The sequence below is a fragment of the Macrobrachium nipponense genome, chromosome 24, assembly GCF_015104395.2.
Source record: "Macrobrachium nipponense isolate FS-2020 chromosome 24, ASM1510439v2, whole genome shotgun sequence".
NCBI lineage: Eukaryota > Metazoa > Arthropoda > Malacostraca > Decapoda > Palaemonidae > Macrobrachium > Macrobrachium nipponense.
This window is the reverse complement of record NC_061091.1, coordinates 6,843,502-6,863,775: the sequence shown is the minus strand read 5'-3', so window position 1 is coordinate 6,863,775 and position 20,274 is coordinate 6,843,502. Positions and strand designations below refer to the sequence as shown.

Below are 20,274 nucleotides of genomic sequence, written 5' to 3'. Positions count from 1 at the left end.
AAATGTTTAAAATGTCACTTTAATGGATGACCTTACCTTCTCAGCAAGACTAAGTTTACTTGTGATTAATCTTTTCTCAACCTTTTTCCTGTATCAACAGAACTAAATGGCCTGCTTATACTAAAAACGCCACCTTTGCAGGAGACTTCACTCAGAAAAAGAAACATGGCATAACATGATCTACAATTCAACCATCAATCAAATACATACTGCATACATCAAAGTATTTCCATCAACTTCCATTTAAATACCTCTTACACAAGACAGCACAAAATGTTCATAAAACCATCAATACAAGGCACTACAAAGGGTCGAATTCTGCTATGAAAAAATGAGGACAAGTTACATCTGGAAATTTAATAGCTCATCACCAAAAGATATCACTAATGTTAAAGTATATAGTATCAAAGTTCTGCTTATGACCTCTTATATTTAGTGAATACAGTAAATCCTGTACCAAAGTAACTGGGCCTGGTTAATGCCATATCTACACAGAATCTGTCTCACGAGTAGTTTTGGATAAAATTTTCATAAAAAGATTCCAGACGAAATAAAACTTTAAATATTCTTCCCTTTCTTCAACAAACCTAAGTTTTTTTCTTATAACTGTGACCAAAGGGAAATAGTTTTATATACAAATTTTATTACTCCTAAATATTGGCAAGTTTGTTACTCTTAAGTGAGGACTCACTGCACAATAAAATGTGTTTAAAAGAGAAAATAATTTACAACAATTTATCTTATCTACCATAAAATCTTACATTGCCCTGAACAGCATGCCTACGAGCCTAAATTCGGGTTACAATGTGTAACAATGGCATTCATAGGTAATATAATGGCAGTTCTCAGCCTGTTTTCTGCCATTCACTTCAGAAGGCTAGTGAGGGATGCAATTTAGTGTCCAATACAGTAAGAATATTTTTCATGAACAATCATGAGATTATAAGTAATGACAATCTAGTTCATCACATTTTCCTTAGCACAATTGTATTTACTAATCTGTTGTCAAATGGGCCACAATAACAACAGTTATCTTAATATCTTGAGTACCCAATAACTTGGGCCCAAAAATTATGAATCATCTTTGGTAGTATCATTTAAATAACTATAGGTAATCTAATTAATACTGTTCATTGTAAGCTCAACTGCTTCTGCAATTCAGTCAAAGTTGTCTTAACTAAATTTCGCTTGAGTACGTACATCCAATTCTAAGACGTTACCAATACAGCACATTTTCCATCCAATTATAATTATCCCTTAACAGCCTATTTAGAATGTTAAAGCAACATACTGAAAAAATCTAGAGAGCCGGTAAAAATTATTTTCAGTTTATGCCACTGCTTGAAAGACTAAAGATATGAACAGAATCCTACTGTGTCAACTACGCAATCAGAAATTCAATAGCAAGGAGAAAATCTGAGCTAACATTACAATCCAATAAACTCCTGTCATCCAAATCATTGGTAAATTTTGCGCTTGTCAAAACAAGGGCAACATTTCATGCATAGACAAGTACAGTATCACTTTTAAATACATGAAAGCATACAACTTATGGAGTACTCCACTTTTCATACACATTGCCTCTTGCTTTAGAGGGATGGTGTACTGGGGTCATCACGAGTCATTTCTTCTTTGATGCACGCTTTGAAACCTTCCCAACCTTCACTAGGCAGCTGTGTCTGGAAGTAGTGGTCAAGTTATATCCATTCTAATAATGTTTACGAAGAAGCAGATCATAAATATCCTATAGATAAAAGGATGGCATTAATTACAGCACAAACCATACGTTTGGTTCCTAGTGCTTTTCACAATTTTCAAAGGTAATATATTTGACATCACTGCTTTACCATTTTTAAGAAAATGGTAAGATTTAAAATAAAAATGAAAAAGGTTACCTTTACACAACTGCTTTCATTTCACTCTTGACGCACTGCTTGAAGGCATCCCAACCTTCACTACGTGACGTGTGCTGCAGGAAATTTGAAGAATCCAGAAGGTTGAAATATATTATTCACTGAGGTAAGCATATTTGCTTTCTGAGGAAACATGAATACCATTCAAGCCTCAAAAGCCCATGCAAATTAATACTACTCACTCACTCATTCAAACAGCTACTAAATAAAAATATTAGTACAAAGTGGGAACTGCAAACTCAATTAGAGGCAACATACAGATACATGAAAGTGCCTTAATTGTGTCTTGTCATACTGAACTCTCACAAACAATTAATTACTATGCAAAATTTGGCTTATACAGTATGTGAGACAAGTAACCTTGAAGCCGGGTCTTCAAAGTGATGGAAAACATTATTCTATTAACTCTAGTATCTAAGGTAGCTTCCCCTCCACAGCCAACTTCATTCTGTCATTTCCTAATGTATAGCACTGTAGCTCCTCCCTCTCTTCTTCATTTCTAGCAAATTTCATATCCTGCTAAATCTGATTTGACCTCAAAATTTCTATACTTGAAGTGATTCTCACTATTCAAGGCATCTCATCTCAGCTGCCATCAAGGATCTAAGTCAGTCGTACAGGCAGTCCCCAGTTATTGGCAGAGGTCCCATTCTCGGCGGGGTGCCGATAAGCGAAAACCGCCATTAACCGAAACTCAGTGATTTATGGCGTCAATAACTGGTTAATGACGAAGATATCAAGTTAATGGCACCTCTCATAGGTATGCTATGGTGTCAGTTATCTTATCTATACTGTTTTTTACCTTCAAAGTCTTGATTAGTTTCCCTTTGGGAACCTAAGAATGACTTTTTAAGTCCCAATTTTTACGATTATGGGACAATGGAAGGTTCTCTAATAAGAAAGTGAGTTCCATGGCTGGCGATGCTTCAGATTTACTAAGAGTGTATCAGTTCCTTTAACCTGTTCTTGAACCTGTACTGCTAAAATTCAGAACATTCCAAATTGAGGATATCAAGGGACTGGTGTTGAAACCTTTTAGTTTCATTTTCCATTTGCTGGATCTAGCTTGGTTAATTCTTTGGGTTAAGAGATTCCTGTAGATTATATTATGTAAAACGTTGAGAACGCTGAATATTTGTGACGCTTTAATGCTTTTCTAGACAAAGCATTCCGAGTAATAGTCTAGCTACCTATGGTACCCAAGAAGACTTGCTGATATTTCTATTGCCTTTCTTCATCGTGCCAAGAACCAATCAGCATACTACTGTAAGTGGAGTCCAAAAAAGTACTTTATTTAAAGTTGGTATTTTCTCCTTTTTCCTACAGTAAACTGATGCTCAATGCATCCTAGTGTTTTCAGGATTTTCTTTTCAATTTATATACACTGTACTATACTTAGAAAGTTGTAAGTCATAGTGATAACTTTGATGACAACTCTCCTTGCCTAGTAGATTATAGCTATTATTCTCGTTTTTATAACATGCGCATGACTGCATATATAGTTTGAATGGATCTGCAATTTTACTGAACATTACCCTATTCCTTCAGATCCTCCAGTGATTGTTGAATTGTATATGACTGTCCGCAACAATGCCCATTTTTGTTATAGCAAATACGTATGCTATTTTGATGACGTCCTAAAATGTTCTTATTTTGCTAGTCACCCATAAATCTAGTCATTTATGTACATAGTAATGGTAATGAACAGGAACCAAGAACCAATCACACAAAACATGATGATTTGATAACAAGCATACCCCATTGATGATTACTCAGTATTCTATTATTTAACCAGTCATCTATCCAGTCTTACTTCATCTGTGCCACCTTGACTTCTTACTTTTGCCATTAACCTTTTGCATGGCACCTTGTCACATGCATTCTGGAAATCTAGATGAGATTATAAATTTTCCTCTAATTTTATCATATGAACAAAAAAAGAAGTCTAACAGGTTGGTTAAATATGCGCCTTCATTACAAAACCCATGCTGGCTATCTACAATTCAGATTACTGTCTTCATTCTCAGTGTCTCATTCCGATATATTCCCCGGAACAAAGTCAAGCTGATAGGCCTGTAGTTCCCTAGATCATCCTTAGACATCCTCTAAAAATTTTTTTCCATTTTCCAAGAATCTTTATAGATGTTACATAAGTAAAAAATAGTTTTTTCTACTTCCATCTGGACCTCAAAACTTCTTTTGATTACAAATACCGAAAGTTTGTCAGCATATTGTTAGGCAACTAACACATTCCATGACAGTCTCCAAGTCATTCACTTTGCTTCTTTATCATGTAGGAGTTATTCCATATAATTTTTCATCAAAAGAAGAATGTATAAGGACAATCAAGTAAAAGTTTTTATTAGAGAGAGAGAGAGAGAGAGAGAGAGAGAGAGAGAGAGAGAGAGGAGAGAGAGAGAGAGAGAGAGAGAATAAAACTGGAAAGTTATAACCCACAAGTCAGCCACAAAAAGTTACGGTTGAGTTGGTTTAGGTAACGAGACACCTTGGTTAGCCTGAATTTTAAGTTTGCTGCTAGTATAGTCCTTAATATTAATAAATGGAAAATTACTGTAATTTCTATTCACATTAGTTGGATTTATTTTCATTAGATATAAAAAATAATATATAATACTTCTCTGAGTTATGGCAGTTAATTGATGCCACAAATTCTCTTCGTTCAAATAATGATAATACATTTCAAAACCACCTTCTGTGAATGTTTGTTCAAATGCCTTTTTAGCTGAATGTATACATTTATAAAATATATGTAAATTCAAACCTTATAACGACATGCAAGAGTAATTAGGAAAAATATTTTTCAAAACCATTATTGTAAACTAACAAGAATATGAAAGATACTTGAAATTGTATATTTCATACATTACTACTCTAAATATTATTATTAATAGGTGTTAGTTTTTCCAGACCTCTGAGTCTCAAGTAGACTCTTCTCGGGCTGGTTCCTCACCGGGATCAATCCTGAGAAAAAAAAAAAAAAAAAAAAAAAAAAAAAAAAAAAAAAAAAAAAAAAAAAAAAAACAAAAAAAAAAAAAAAAAAACAAAAAAAAAAAAAAAATCGAGGGCTTTGAGGAAGAAAGAAACCCGTCTTATTTAAAAAATTTATGATTTTATTAATTGAAAAATCCCTGCTTTCCGCAAGAATATTTTCCATTTCTGAACTCCGCAGATAATAGATCTTTGCTGGGTCCAACCTTTGGGCACTCAACAAGCAAATGCTGTACTGTCATGGGTGTGACATCTGTTACATTTCACTGGGTCAGCATGTGTGTTGACATCAAGGGACCATGTGAGATCTTGTGTGTATACGTAGCCTTGCTAGGATCACCCTTTTTCTGCTCTTTTTCCTCCTGTGAGGATGTCCTCCATGCATAGACTTCAGTTTTTATATTTTTAAGTTTGTTTGTTGTTGGCACCGAGGCCCATTCTTCTTTCCAATCCTGGTAATTAATGTTTTAACTGATTTTACCCAGTCTGACACTGGGGCATATGAAATTGTTGGAGGGATAGTGCAGGCTAATTTGGCAGCAGAGTCTGCATATTCATTTCCTTTTATTCCCACGTGTGCTGGGATCCAACATATTTCCATTGATATTCCTGATTGGAGGAGTTGATTGATTTATTTTAATTTTATTTGAATTTCCTGTACTATTTGGTTTCCTGATTTATACTGTCCTATTGCTCTATAGCGCTACTGAGTCACTGAAAATTACAGAGACACTTGCTTTTGCCATCAGATATCATATCTAGAGCCATCTGTATGGCTGTGACTTCAGCAGTAAATACTGATGATATTGAAGGTAGGCTTTTTTTACTTAACATATTTTTCGAATATGCAGATGCTCCTACTCCAACATTATTTGTTTTTGGAGCCGTCTGTATATATCATAAATTTGTCGCCTTTTTCTTCTAATGTGCCTCCAAAGCATGTTGGCGGTACATTTCCGTACTTGTCATTTGTTTTTTGAGTAGGTAAGACAGGGAGGTACATATCTTTACTCTATTTAAAATCCATGGTGGTGGCAATTCCATTGGTGGGTGAAAAATTGGATTCATATTATGTATGTTCATTATGTATCTAGCTCTTTTTGGGAAAGAGCTAGTACTATTAACTGCTGTTACTTGATTACAGTTTTGGAAGCAGTAAGTTGCAGGAGACGATCCCGCTTGCATTGAAAGACCTCTTTGTATTGTTATTAAATTACGGTGATGTTTTTAAGGGCAAAATACCTGCCTCCACCAAAAAAAAGTGAGAGTTTGTGACGATCGGAAAGCTCCTGTGCACAATCGCACGCCTTCATGGTGCACTGCATCGAGAGATTTTAATGCAGATTCTGAGGCGGATGAATATATTGGACAGCAGTAATCTATTAGGATAAGACTGTTGCCTTATATATCATTAATAAAATGTCTCGCTTTGCTCCCCAATTAGTGTGTGATAACTTTTTTAATATGGCAAGGGCTTTTGATGCCCTTGGCTTTAATGTATTTGATGTGCTCTTTCCAATTTAAATGTTGATCAAATATTACTCCTAGATACTTGATTTTTGTACAAAATTGTATTTCAGTGCTATAAAGATGCAGTTTGATTGTTTGGTTCTTCATCCACCTTTTGTCTTTGTAGAAGACGATTGCTTTTGTTTTATCAGTTGAAAATTAAATCCAACTGAATTTGCCCAACTACATATATTTGAAATGGCAGTACTGAGAACTCTCTGAGCATGTCTCAGATTACTACTCGTATAGTAAATGACAAAAGTCATCAACATATAAACTGTTTTTTTACACCACTTGGTAAATTTATAGTAATGCATTGATTGCTAAAGCAAACAATGTACAGCTCAAGACACTACCTTGAGGGATTCTTCTTCCAGTTTATAGGTTACTGAGTAGGATTTTCTACTCTTACTTGAAAAAGTTCTGTTTGTTAAGAAAGTTCTTTAATTTAAATATTGGTAAGTGGCCTCTTAGTCCCCTTGGAGTGGAGTTTTTGCATGATGTATGTTTCCATGTTGTATCGTATGCTTTTTCTATATCAAAAAATATAGCTACTGTTAATTTCTTTTGTTCAAAGCCTTTTTGATATGATCTTCTAACAAATGTTGTTAAGGGATCTAGGGTTGATCTGCCAGCTATTGAACCAGAATTGTGTTGGTGTTAAAATGGATTCTTTGTTATTACATACGTTAATCGTGCATTAACCATTTTTTCTAAGATTTTGCATAGGCAACTTGTTAGAGATATCGGTCTATAATTGGATGGATTACTTGCATCCTTTCCTGGTTTGTTTATTGGAATAATTATGGCATGTTTCCATTTATCAGGAAAGACACGTTTTAGCCAGATACTATTGTAAAATTTAATTTTAATATGATTTAGCTATAGGAGCTAATTTTCTATCATTTCAAATGATATTTTATCATATCCTGGTGCAGAGGGATGACAAGAGTTGATGGCATTATCTAGTTCATCCATGTTAAAAAATATAGTTATATTCCAGGTCTTCAAGAGTTTCAAAATTGAGTATTATATTTTCTTTTTGTTTTCTGATACTTTGAAAATGTGTATCTAGGCTGGAGTAAGCACTGATGTTTTCAAAATGTTTCCCAATTATGTTTGATATTTCATAAGTATCATGGTATATTTTTCCATTTAAATGTATTGCACTCTTGGAGGTCTTATATGTTTTCCATTGATTTTCCTTATCTTTTGCCAGACATCCCTTGTGGATGTGTTTGAAGATATGTTTGAGACATATTCCTTCCATGATGCGATTTTTCAGCTATTACCGTTTTTCTGAATTTGGCTGTATATTTGTTATATAGTGGTTTAATGTGGTTAATTGTTATGTTTGTTATAACCATTTTGTTTAATATGTTTATACTATAGGGCATTTTGTTGAGTGATTTAAGGCGAGTTTTGAGTCTGTTTAGATTGCGACTCAATATATGTTTTATTTTACTTAATGTTGTTAATGTTGGATTCCACCATGGGACAGGGGATTTTGTGGAATGTGTTTTGTTTCGGTTTTTGGAATACTTTTATCTGCAGCATTTATTATGAAGTTTGAGAAGGATTCACATGTAGTATTGTGATCTTCATTAATGGTGGGAATGGTGGTATGTTTCGTGTGTATAGGAAATATTATCCCAGTTAGCTTTTTGGATATTATATCTTGTAGGTGGCAATATTTGACATTACTTAAGTAGTTCAGAATGATTGGGAAATGGTCACTTGTGTATGAATCGTCTAGACGTTCCATTCAAATTTCTCCGCTACATCATTTGAACATAATGAAATGTCAATTGAAGAAAAGGTTAGGTGTGTATTTGAAAAATATGTTGGAACTTCACTTTCATTGAGACAATACAGGTTGTGTTTCATTATAGTATTCTCTATGTTGATTCCGGATGTGTCAGTGGGGTTATTAATATCCCATAATGGATTATGTGCATTAAAATCTCCTACTATAAGTAGTGGTTCCTGTATACTTTTGCTAATAAGTTCAGAAAAAATCACTGAAATTTGCATTGAAATTTGGTTGGTTATATAAATTACAAATAGTAATTTTACTTTTATCAGGCATATACAGTTTAATTGATGTTATTTGATATGGCATAGATGGTATGTCAACAGGTCATATGTAATGCTATTATGAACGTATATGGCTGTGCCTAATTTTCCACCGTCAGTGGTGAATAACAGGCAATTTTATAGTGTTGGATATTTGTAGGGTTACTTCCTATATGTTGTAGACATATGCCACATTGGGTTGTGGTCTCGTATGATTCTTTGTAATTCACCCAGATGTAGTCGGGTTAAGAGACCATTTATATTCCATTGAATGATTTTATATTCCATTATTGGAGGAATTGGTGTTAAATTCTGTAAATTGATTGCTGATTTACTTTTATATTCGTAGTTTATATGCATTTGAATTTATTTGTGGTTTTTTAATCGTTGTATTTGTATGTTTGGTTATTAGATTCTGCAGTTGTTTGTTTTCATAGTTGAATATTAATAAGTCTATTTTTGATTTTATAATTTCCTTTTTGTATTTTAAGGATTCAGAACATAATCGTTCTCATGTTGGGTGTGTTTAAAGGGGCACCTCCTTTAATTTGGTAAAATTGTCAAATACAATTTCGTACTGTGTCCTCGTCTTGGTAGTTAGTTGGTTTATATGTACTTACAAAAGCATTCATTACAACCACAAGATGAAGCATGTTTGGTAATGTTAATTATTGGTTCAGAAGTTTTTGGTCTAGCTTTAGAAATTTCTGGTTTTGTAATTCTATTGTTCCTTTTCTGTAGTGATAAGGACTGTTGGTTTGAGGGGTTATTTGTTTTGTTGTTGTTAATGGGATATTTCGGTCTTGTGGATGGTTGGGGGGTGATAGTTATATTTTGGTTTGGTTTAATGTATGGATTTTCATTAGTATTATTTGATGGAACTTGTAAAGAGTGATCTTTACGGTCCAGATGTTGGCTGTTTGATTGAGATTGAGGGTAATTGTGTATTTCCACTTGTGATGAGGTTAGTTTAATATCTTTTTTTAAAATGTTCTCCTGGTGTAGTTGGAGTCTCTCTGGATTGATTGTAATTTTCATATTTACCTTTTTTCCCTTAGGTGGGGTTCTTTCTAGAACTTCTTCTTTTGCCAGTTCGATTGATCATCATTATTTAATTCTTCTTCTATTGGAAGTTCTTTTCCATGGGATAACTGAATCATCTATGTTAGTGGTGGTATTGGTTGTTGTAATATCACTTTTATTTGGGTTTCAGTATTATTGGTATGAAATCCAGTTTCCATGTTTATACTATCTTGTTTGTCATTGTGCTGTTTGATGTCTTGATTTTTAGTCACATTTGAAAAGGTGGGGGTTTTGGATGGATTGTTAACGCCTCTTACTTTTAGCTCAAGTCTGGCTTCCATGACTGACATTCCTGTCCTATTTATTAACAACTGAGTTCTGTGTTATATTGGTAAAATGAACACTCCTTAGATTTTGCGTGATGGGCTAGTCCACAATTAATACATTTGATTGATTACAGTTCCAATTAGTGGTATGGTCATCTGATGACAGACTGCACATATAGCTTTATTACGGCATCTTTTGTTTTTTATGTGTGTCCATACCTTGAGCACTGTGTACATTGTAATGGTTTAGGAACAAAAGGACGAACTTCTCTATTTTGTCCAAGAATTTTTATTTAAATGGTAAGTCTTGGCCTGTAAAATTTTATTTTGGCAATGTTGATATTTTTACTTTTATCTTTCCTACTTGAAATAGAGTATATTTCTAAATCGTGGATATTGTTATATCTCAATTTTAGGGAGTCTAGCAATAGTTGTTTTGAAGGAAGCTCCTGCTCGCTATTGGGTAGGATGACTGTACCCTGTACATAATTCAATGTTTCGTGGCTTGTAATTATTACCTTTATATTATTTATTTCTGTTATACTTAAAAAGGCAGTGGACTGCTTTTTATTGGTTACTTGGATAAGCCATTCATTGTCCTTGATGTGTCTGCATTCCATGTCTTGTGTTGGATATATGTTAAGTAATTTGTTTTCTAGCATCGCTGCTGAGATTTTGTTGTCAGCTTTGAGGACTAGAAATCTTGACCAATTATCTGGTCCAAAGAGGTCATCAAAATGTACCAATGTGGGATTAAGTCGGTAATTTTTGTTTCTTTTTGTCCTTGTTTTAGTATGTTGCTTGTCTATTATGATTTTTATATTTTTCTGTATTGCTGGGAGGATTATTTGTCTCTAATTCAGAATTATTGTTCATCATATTAAAAAATGGTTCCATTGTTACGATATTGGAGTTTACCAATTTATTTTTGTTTGTTTCTTTTTATTTATGCACTCTATTTGGTTTTCTGGCTCTGCTGCTTTACTTGGAACAGGGTGTTCCTTTGTATCTTTTATAGTACTTTCACTACTTGTGGCAGTACCTAGGAAATTCGGGAGTGACGTTGCCAATGGTCATCAACTGTGCCGTAGTTTTCCATCATGGGGCCCAGGGGTACTCAAATCATTTATTTCACAGTTCATAAATTTTGAGTTTTTACACAAAAAAAAAAAAAAAAAAAAAAAAAAAAAAAAAAAAAAAAAAAAAAAAAAAAAAAAAAAAAAAATTCTTGAAAAGATATCATTGGCCCTTCGCGAAGTTAAATTAAAATCTTCTGCCAAAGGCACAAGTGAGAAAGGACTCCCAAATGTCCGCATCCCTACCCTACCCCAAAAAGGGGATGGCATAACATGATTAGTATGGCCCAAGTGTAAGCAGAACCCGCTTGCTAGGACTAAGAGTATTATGTTAATACAATTATCCCCATCCTAATCACATTATGGGCAAATGGAAACTAGAATATGATGCCGAGAGTTCTATTCTAGAACCAGGCCCCCACTGGAATCCGTGGGTCCAGCTCCACAGAATAGTCCGCCTGGAAAAAAACAGGTCCGAACATGTCGGGTAGATGATGGATCTACCACAGTTCTCACTATTTAGCTTCGGATTTAACTCCACGTTAAGCCATGATATGTTTTCTCATTTATTTGCTTTTAAAAATTTTGGCAAAAATGGAAAAGTCCACATAAGTTACTCGAAAATATATAATGTCATATGGGACTCTTGGGTTCGAACCTGGGAAGAGATTCCTGAGGTTCGAGAGCCCCCTCACCACGTCAAGGTGGTCCCAAAATGAGGGGGACTACTCTAAATAATGCTTGCACATGTTCAGTGATGAACATATATTTGGCAAATTGAAAACAATAACTTTTCTTGCATATGGAATTGCTCTCATTATTCTGAAACAGCACTAACATCATCATTTCATTAGTTCTAAAGGAAAACCATTTCTAAGGGGTATATGTGCCCTTCGGGATGCTGCTGGACTAGGACGATACCCAAAGTTGCCTTCAATTACTTCATAACTACCACCTATCTAAGTTTAGGTGTGTGTAGTTAACTATAAAAAAAAATATCCACCTTAACCAAGTGTACAAATATAAATCTTAACTAAAATTACAAATATGAAATATTTATCTGCATTAGCAAGTAAAAACAAAGTATGCGCTCACATGGTGTAATAATCTTTCTTAACCACTCTGTAACACATGAAATAATCTTTTTAGCTACGCTGTAATACATGAGAGACTGGAAAACACATATATAGCACATTCATCCAGATAAAAATTGATGACTATCTTGTAAACTTGCTGGAAATCAGTCCTTTAACAAAACACAAAGCTTACAGTTGTCCCTCGAAATTTATGAATTTTAAATTTATGGATTTAATTGCTTGCAGAATTTTAATTAATAACTGAATTGAGTGCTTTCATCTTTTAGGTCAATTGACTTAGATTAAAAGTTTTTAGTGGACCATAAATGCATTAAATACTCACATATTAGCTCATTTTACCATTAAAATGCAGCACTGTATACACAAGATACAGTAATTGTAAATGCAGCACTGTATACACAAGATACAGTAATTGTAATAAGTTAAATCTTGAGAAAAAAAAAGCCACACTTACTCTTAAAAAATGCATATATTGTCTGCAGTAGAGAAAAATTAAAAGAAAGCACTGCAGGCAACCACATGGGTTGAAAATGTAAAAGAAACCGAAGATCACATCATAAATTTTTTTTTCTATTTGCTAACTTAAATATTTACGCTGCTTTATGACAAATTCTTAACTTTGTCAAAAATTACAGTTTGTAAAACAGCAGTGGATCTGTGCACTTTCCTAGGGGATACCAGTATCTTTGGCTCAGCTCCAAGCCTGCATCACATGTTTTCTTGAAAAATGAACTGCACCATAAATTTTTACAGCTCATACCTTGAGCACAATTAAATCATGACCCAAAAGCATAAAGCTCCTAGTGCTGCTAGGGTACTACAAGATGCAAAAGAAAGTGAGGACCCAGCAGGTATAAATCAAAATGTTGGATTTTCTACATATGTACTGTGGACTCATATACTGCAGATGCATACCTGCCATTATGGTATCAACAAGTAAATTGTGCAGTACATACTTAAGGAAAAGTCAATCCATACAACTATTGCTGCAGCTATGCCAGTAGATGCAAATACACTGCATTATGTGCAAAACCTTTCTATCTATGGGTCCATGAAGTGTCAATAACTTCAAAGTATTTACCTTGGAGTCTATCAACGGAATAATGAAAGAGATTGCGGCTATGGCACATCATGGAAATTTCTTATTTTACTAACCTGGTGATGGTACATGCCTTGCAAGCGGAGGAAATGGCAGTTTTTACTACAAGATATGTGTATTGATTTTTAAAGAAATGAAATGGTACAAGAGTCGAGCAGTTATCAAAATAAACTGCCCAAAGGTCAGACCCACAATCCTGGATTCTCATTTCACCTACTCTTACCTCTTCCACCCCTAAAACCACAGAAGCTCTGTGACAACCATCATTCCTCCTCCTCCTCATTCAAAACATATTGATGAAGAGGGTGAAGATCCAAGCAATACACCTTCACTTATAGAAATGCAATAAGTATAAGGAAAGAATTGCATCAGAGTGTTCGTGTTGCATCATCATCACCATCATTGTTCAGTATCATCGAGCCACTGTGTCAAAGACTTGAGTGGAAGTGAATATATCTCAGCAAATCCTTACATATGTAAAATGTAAGTGGTATCTTTAAAATTATAGTAATCCATTTCAATGGAATGGTTTATAAACTTAATAACTTATATACAGTATAAAAACCAGTGTGTATAAAATTTACACTCTTTCTCTTTAACCTTACATAGTACTGTATTGCTGGCACTGCACTGTTCTCTAAAAGGTGTGTATGCTACTGTACTATACTGTATTGTATATAATCTGTTAAACAATTAACTGTTCATGTTAAATATATGTAAGTTATGGTCAACAACAGAACAACATTTGGGAGGATATGAGTTACTGGTGGAAGTTTTATTTTTGTAGGGGCTGTAACCCCCAAAACTCCTATAAATTTCAAAGGACAACTGTACTTCAAATTCATTCTCAACTGAACCTGTCAGTTTATACAGGTAACTGAAAGACTTCTCTATGCCATAAGGAGCAAAAAAAAAACACACTGTAATACAAAATGTCTTTGACAGAAGATAAACCAATGCTGAAACAAACAACATGCTGTACACAGAAAACATAAAAATCAAGAGCATCAAAAGGCATACCTTAAACCCTCTATGCAGACGATCTCTCATGATAGCAATGAATTCTTTGTAACTCAGCTGGCCATCACCATCATCATCAAATATTTTGAAGACAGTGTCAACAATGTGTGAACTCAATTCAGCACCTGTGCAAATTTTGACTGCTCGATGAAATTCCTCTGTAAATAAAGAATTAAGGCAATGAGAAATTCGATTTTATTGACATATCTTAAGACAGCACAGAGGTAAAATATTGAAATAAGACTAGAAATTAATTTAAAATATTGAAATAAGACTAGAAATTAATTCAATAGTCAAAAGGCTTGTCCACCCCAATGAAACAAACATGAAGACTTAACAACTGCATATTTTAACCACTTCAGCACTGGGACGTACACATGTACGTCTATGTACGTCTTTTACGGTCCAGTAATAAAAGACCGCGACGTACGCTTATACGTCTTTCATCACACCTCGAAAAGCAAAGCCGTTTTCTTCAGCTTGGATGGTCTCCAGACACTGTATTGTGTACGAGAGAGGTGCTGAAGCTCCACACACAATTCATTCTAACCAATGAGCGTCCGATGGATGTCGTGACATCATTTTCATATGGGATGTTAGGAGGGGTACTAGCCAACACATGCCAGTGCGCCTCAGGCTATTATCTGAGAAGGATGATCACGATTTTGTCCGTAAACCATGTAGATTTGAATTCTAAAACTTTTTCCCTTTTGATTGCAGTTATTTTATATGCTTTTTTTTCAGTATCATGTCAGATGATGGTGTTTCAGAGTCAGGGTCTGAGTACCTGCCAAATCTATCAGATGATGATTATAGTGATAATTTCTAAGAGAATGACAATGACAACGAGTGTTTGGAAGACATTGAACCTATTGTCGATGAAGGTTGGCGGTTCATAACTGATCCATCTTGTGACATGCGCCAAGACCCAGCACCCCCCCCGATTCACGGAGGCTGACAATGGGATTCCTGCTTACACACCAGATTTCACCTGCTTACGTGATAAATTTTTTTTTTCTTCTTTTTTGTGGTGATGTAATTGACAAATTGAGTGAATGGATGAATGCTCAGGCAGAGTAGTACTGTCATTCAACATGAAAGCGTATGGTGAAAGGACTTCTATATGATACGTATGTTTTTTATAGCTTGCTGATAATAATGGGGGTGAAAAAACTGCCCCATGTGTATATACTTATTGGTCACGAGATGCTGTTGCTTTTATTATTATTATTACCATTATTATTATTATTATTATTATTATTATTATTATTATTATTATTGTCATTACCAGTGCCGTAAACATTCATTGATGTATACGCTGTTTCTGTATGAAACCTAGGAATAACTGTTTCAGTAAGAAAACTAGTACTGCTATTACCACTACTACTATTTTACTAGTACTTTAATACTTTTTCTGCTACTTTATTTCTACTACTTTACTACTATTTCTACTACTTTATAACTGTTCCTACTTCTGCAATTACTTTTTCCACTGAATATCCATATTTTTTCTGATATCCTTACTATATTTTTTTATATTTTTTGACATTGGGGTAAAAAATATTCATTGATATATACACAATGTTTTCACATAAGAATATAAAGGAAAAATATGAATAACATAAAATTTTGTGGGAGCAAGTAATGATTGATACTCGTGGTTGACATTGGGCCTCATGCAGTATCCAAGCATTTGCAGCAATGCAGCAGGCCGGTGGCGAAGGGGTTAATAAAAAATTCTAAAAATGTGTACGTACTGAATATATCAAACTTTGAGATTCTTCATCATAAAATTTATTGATCAGTACAACAAATTTTTAATCAATTTATATTTTTCATAGCTAACAAACTTGAGGTCTTAACAATAGGATAAATCTTCTTGCGCCAAAAGATTACAGAGCAAGGAATCTGTGTGATCTGGCAACTCACGTGCGAACGAGGTGGGAGTTGGTCATCGACCACACACCGCATCTCGTGCCACGTCAGTCTTTCTTTGACTGCCTTGGAGAGTAGACGCTTTGCTCTCCTTCCAAGCCGGTTGCTTTGTGCCAGTATTACATTTATATTAATCAGAAGAGTCACAGTGCAGATGTCTTTTAAAGTTATTCCTGTTTATTTAAAGTTACTCCTGTACAATACAAAACAGACCGATATTGGTTCATCATTACACACTCTCATTCTCACACAGATATGATGAACTAGTAACAAAACCAGAACAAAGCTACACATTGTACAATTTAATAATTACATAACTTGGTTTTCCACATTTTTTTTATATACAGTAGTACCTCAGGATACAAAATTAATCTGTTCCAAAGCGGCCTTTGTAACCTGATTTTTCCGTATCTTGAACCATATTTTACATGTAAATTGCCTAATTCGTTCCAAGCCCTACAAAAACACACAGTAAATTTTATAATAAAGCTAATTGAACCAATATTTTACATATAAATTGCCTAATTCGTTCCAAGCCCTACAAAAACACACAGTAAATTTTATAATAAAGCTAAATTGACCAATAAACAATGAAATACAAGAATTTGGACCATTCAATACCTAACATAACCTTTATGGTAGTACGTACCTGTAAATAAAGTGTATTAGTGTACATGGTACAAGAAATACTTTATGTACATGTACGTACATATGTAGTAAAATGTGGAACCTAACCTTACCTTTCGAGTGAGGCGATCTCCAAAAGTGGCGACAGAGGAGGTGGACAAATGGCAGAAAACATGAACACTTAACTTTACGAAACACATTAAAAAATGGCAGAAAACATTAACGCTAAACTTTATGAAACACATTAACAAATGGCAGAAAACATTAACTTCTTGATTATCTCCATCTTCGTTCTCCATAGAAAGCATCCTCTTCTTTCCGTGAACTTCAGCTACATTCTTGGGACCAATGGCTAATAACGTAGGCAATTAAGTTCACAAACAACATGATAAAGTAACTTACAGTACAATGAAAGCGAAACCACTAACACAAATTTACGTTAACAAACGAAATACGTATATGTGAAGGAACGAATCCAGTGTTTACAATAACGCTGCTGCAAAAAATGGTCAAGAACTCTTTTACATATAGGCATGATGCTGACCAATAGGAGAGCAGGATCTTATGGTGGTGACTAGCATCAGGAACCAATGGGAGAGTGGGAGGATGGTGGCGAGTCTACTCAGTTGGCAGCGCGCCAGTTTTAAAATTGTTCTCGCTGGTCTGGGTAAATCTCGGGACTTTACAGTAACACCCTTTCGTAACCTGAATTACTTTCGTATGCAGAGGCAAAAAAATCTTCGTATCGCTTTCGTAACTTGAATTTTTCGTAAGTTGGGACTTTCGTATGTCGAGGTTCCACTGTACTATACACTAAGCTCACACACTGATCAAAATATGAAGCATGTGCTTTTATCAACTATCCCCTTAACTTCCAAATAAGCTAAAAAAAAACTAACAATGGAGTCATAAATAAGCATATCTACATATTCTCTCCATTTATGCATGTGGATGTTTTCAGGAAGGCTTATCTAGTTCTTCCATTGAAGGAGTCCCTTCACAATCTCTGCAAGGCTTTGTGCCAGATACTGAACACCCAACTTCCCCTATGCTGTTCTTTGCAGTCTGACCCAGTAGCTTGGGCAGTGAATACCATACTCCAACTTTGAGATGGTCCCAATGTCTCCATGTTCCACCATTCAGACTGCTCAGACAGGTTCTTGTTAAGTTGCTGGAAACAGCAATGACCCTCACTGCTACTTTCTGGCCACAGCAAGAATGCAGTAATATTCAAAGAAAAAAGAATTCTGCTAACCTGTTCCCAGTGGAACAGAAAATTTGTGAGGCATTTAGAGCTGTGAATCTATTGATAGATACTGGGGTCACATGCATAATGCTATTACTGCTCTTCTGTTTGTTACATAGAAGACTGCAGTTCTAGATCACTGAAGACCGTGGATATGGCTGTACTATATATGAGTGATGGGTTTGTGGCAAAAATGAGTGAGAAATCTTACCTTGTGAGATGGGTTGATCTGCTAATGTATACATTCGCATGGCAATGGCAAAGTCATCTAGGGTGTTGAGGAACTGACAAAATGATTTGAACTCGTTAAAAGTAATTCCTTGTCCATCAGGAATGCGATCAAGAAGCCTCTCCAAATACATTTCATACCTGAAAACAAAGAATATCTTCTGTATTAATGGTTATAAAAGAAGCCACTAAAGAACAACTAAAGAATAATGCAATACGGTAGACAATTCTCAAAAACTCCTAGAGCCAGTAGAATAGTCAATACTATTTTCTTCACCTTCAATGTAACTCCCATCAATTAAAATCAGGGTCATCATGCAATAAGTGCAAAGAGAGAATATTGCATAGGTTATGAAATTTAATTTGATAAACATCAACTTCAAAGCACACTGTGCTTATCAAATGCAAGCAAAAACTTTCATACCGTTAAAAGGCCAGTGTTTGGCCCAACATAAAGGTGGACATAACTAATTTAAAACACAACAACAAATTTCTACTATTACATAATCTAAAATTCAAAGCATTCAAAAAGAGGCAACATCTTTGGAAAAGGGTAGGGGATGGTGTCCACACAGGATGTACTACTCTATTACGGTAAAAAGCAAGTACGTATGTGTATTGTTTGATGGTCGTACAAGGTAACAAAGTCAAACTTCAGACTATATCTGTCTTTACAACACTGGCATTTGCCACTGATTATAATAAGGTTATGGACTAAGTTTTTGAATAAATTTCAGATAAAAATTAATCACTGCCAAGCCTGGAATGAAAAGTATTCTTATGATAATCTTTGGTGCTTTATCTTTCACTATAAAAATTATTGGAATACAAATTAAAATAAGTGCATCTCTATCATTCTGCTTCTTATGGCATAAAAGGGCTCCACCTATGTCAGCCAGTGTTACTAACACAGAAAAGCAATTAAAACAGCAATAACAGATTCAAAGTAATGTTTTAGAAATGTGAATCAAAGCTTTGGCTTTGAGTTACGTGATAAGTCAATAATAAGTTTACTGCAAAATCAAATCCACAGAATCACCAAATCATTAGCACCAGTGAAAACTAAAACCAAATGAGACATAATGTCAACAACTCAATTTGTGCAAGTGTTTAACAACATTGTCTGCTTACTCTTAAATATACTGGTTTGTGTATTGGGACATAAAATATTTTACACTACATTTAGTACATAATCACCTAAACAACAAACCATAGTTATTCATATCAACATAATGTCATCACGTTATGATTCATCAATCAATGTACTTATATGTATTCTGAGAACGCATGGCCTTGCCATTACATTACTATTATCATTACATTAGGGTAAAAACTAGCTAATTCAGCCGACTAAGTCACTCTTTTTGACACTAACATGGCTACCCTGAAGGCTCTGTTTTAAAGTGAAATTTGAAAATTAGAGCACAGTAAAGATGAAAATTTTGGAAATCTGCTTGGAAAAGAGATCAAGTTGAAAAGATGCCAAGTAAAAAGCAGAAATCAGAGCAGATGGTGCCAAAGAAATACTGGAAGAGGTTTCAGTAGCATCTCTACGGCTCTGTACAATACCTACTGTAGGCTGTAACTTCTTTACCAGTCGAAGTTAGTCATTTATGAGAAATGTGGTAAGTCACATATGGCACATTGTCCCTATTATGATTAAACCTATAATACAATTATGATCAAATGCACACACCCACCTCAACATCAAGGTGGCTCTAATTAACATACAGAGCTAATCGCTAAAATACTGCCAACTACTGAACACTTTGAAACTGAGCATATTCAACAAATTCATGAAAAAACATACAAATAGGATATAGTGAAAATACTCAATTCAGAATATACATGGACAACCATTGACTAAACAGAACACACATGAAAATCCCCCAATATAGTTACATTAAGGACAATCCTTTCACTACAAAAAAGGTGAAAAATACACCTACTGTATATGAATTAGGACTGCCATGTAGGAAGAGAACAAATGGAACAGATGACTGCAGAAAATTTTAAAACTACCTACCACTTTCATTACTTCCTAAAATAAAACTGTTTCATATAAACAAACATTCTGCTCATAATTGGTA

The 20,274-nt window shown here is 34.6% G+C and overlaps 1 protein-coding gene across 6 annotated transcripts in view; it reads right to left on the bottom strand.

Annotated features, from left to right (window-relative positions):
- Positions 1-389: 389 nt before the first annotated feature.
- The window catches only part of LOC135205399 (calcium uptake protein 3, mitochondrial-like), a 171,588-nt gene continuing 151,703 nt past the window's right edge, over positions 390-20,274 (bottom strand). For 5 of the 6 annotated variants that reach the window (XM_064235900.1, XM_064235896.1, XM_064235899.1 and 2 more), the window contains 3 exons: positions 18,168-18,325; positions 14,149-14,306; positions 390-1,679 (listed from right to left, as the gene is read on the bottom strand). In XM_064235900.1, the coding sequence (XP_064091970.1) occupies positions 1,590-1,679; positions 14,149-14,306; positions 18,168-18,325 (406 nt within the window). In that variant the 3' untranslated portion in view covers positions 390-1,589. Of the gene's footprint in view, positions 1,680-1,895; positions 1,970-14,148; positions 14,307-18,167; positions 18,326-20,274 lie in introns of all 6 variants that reach the window. The other variant, XM_064235897.1, reaches the window with a different exon arrangement.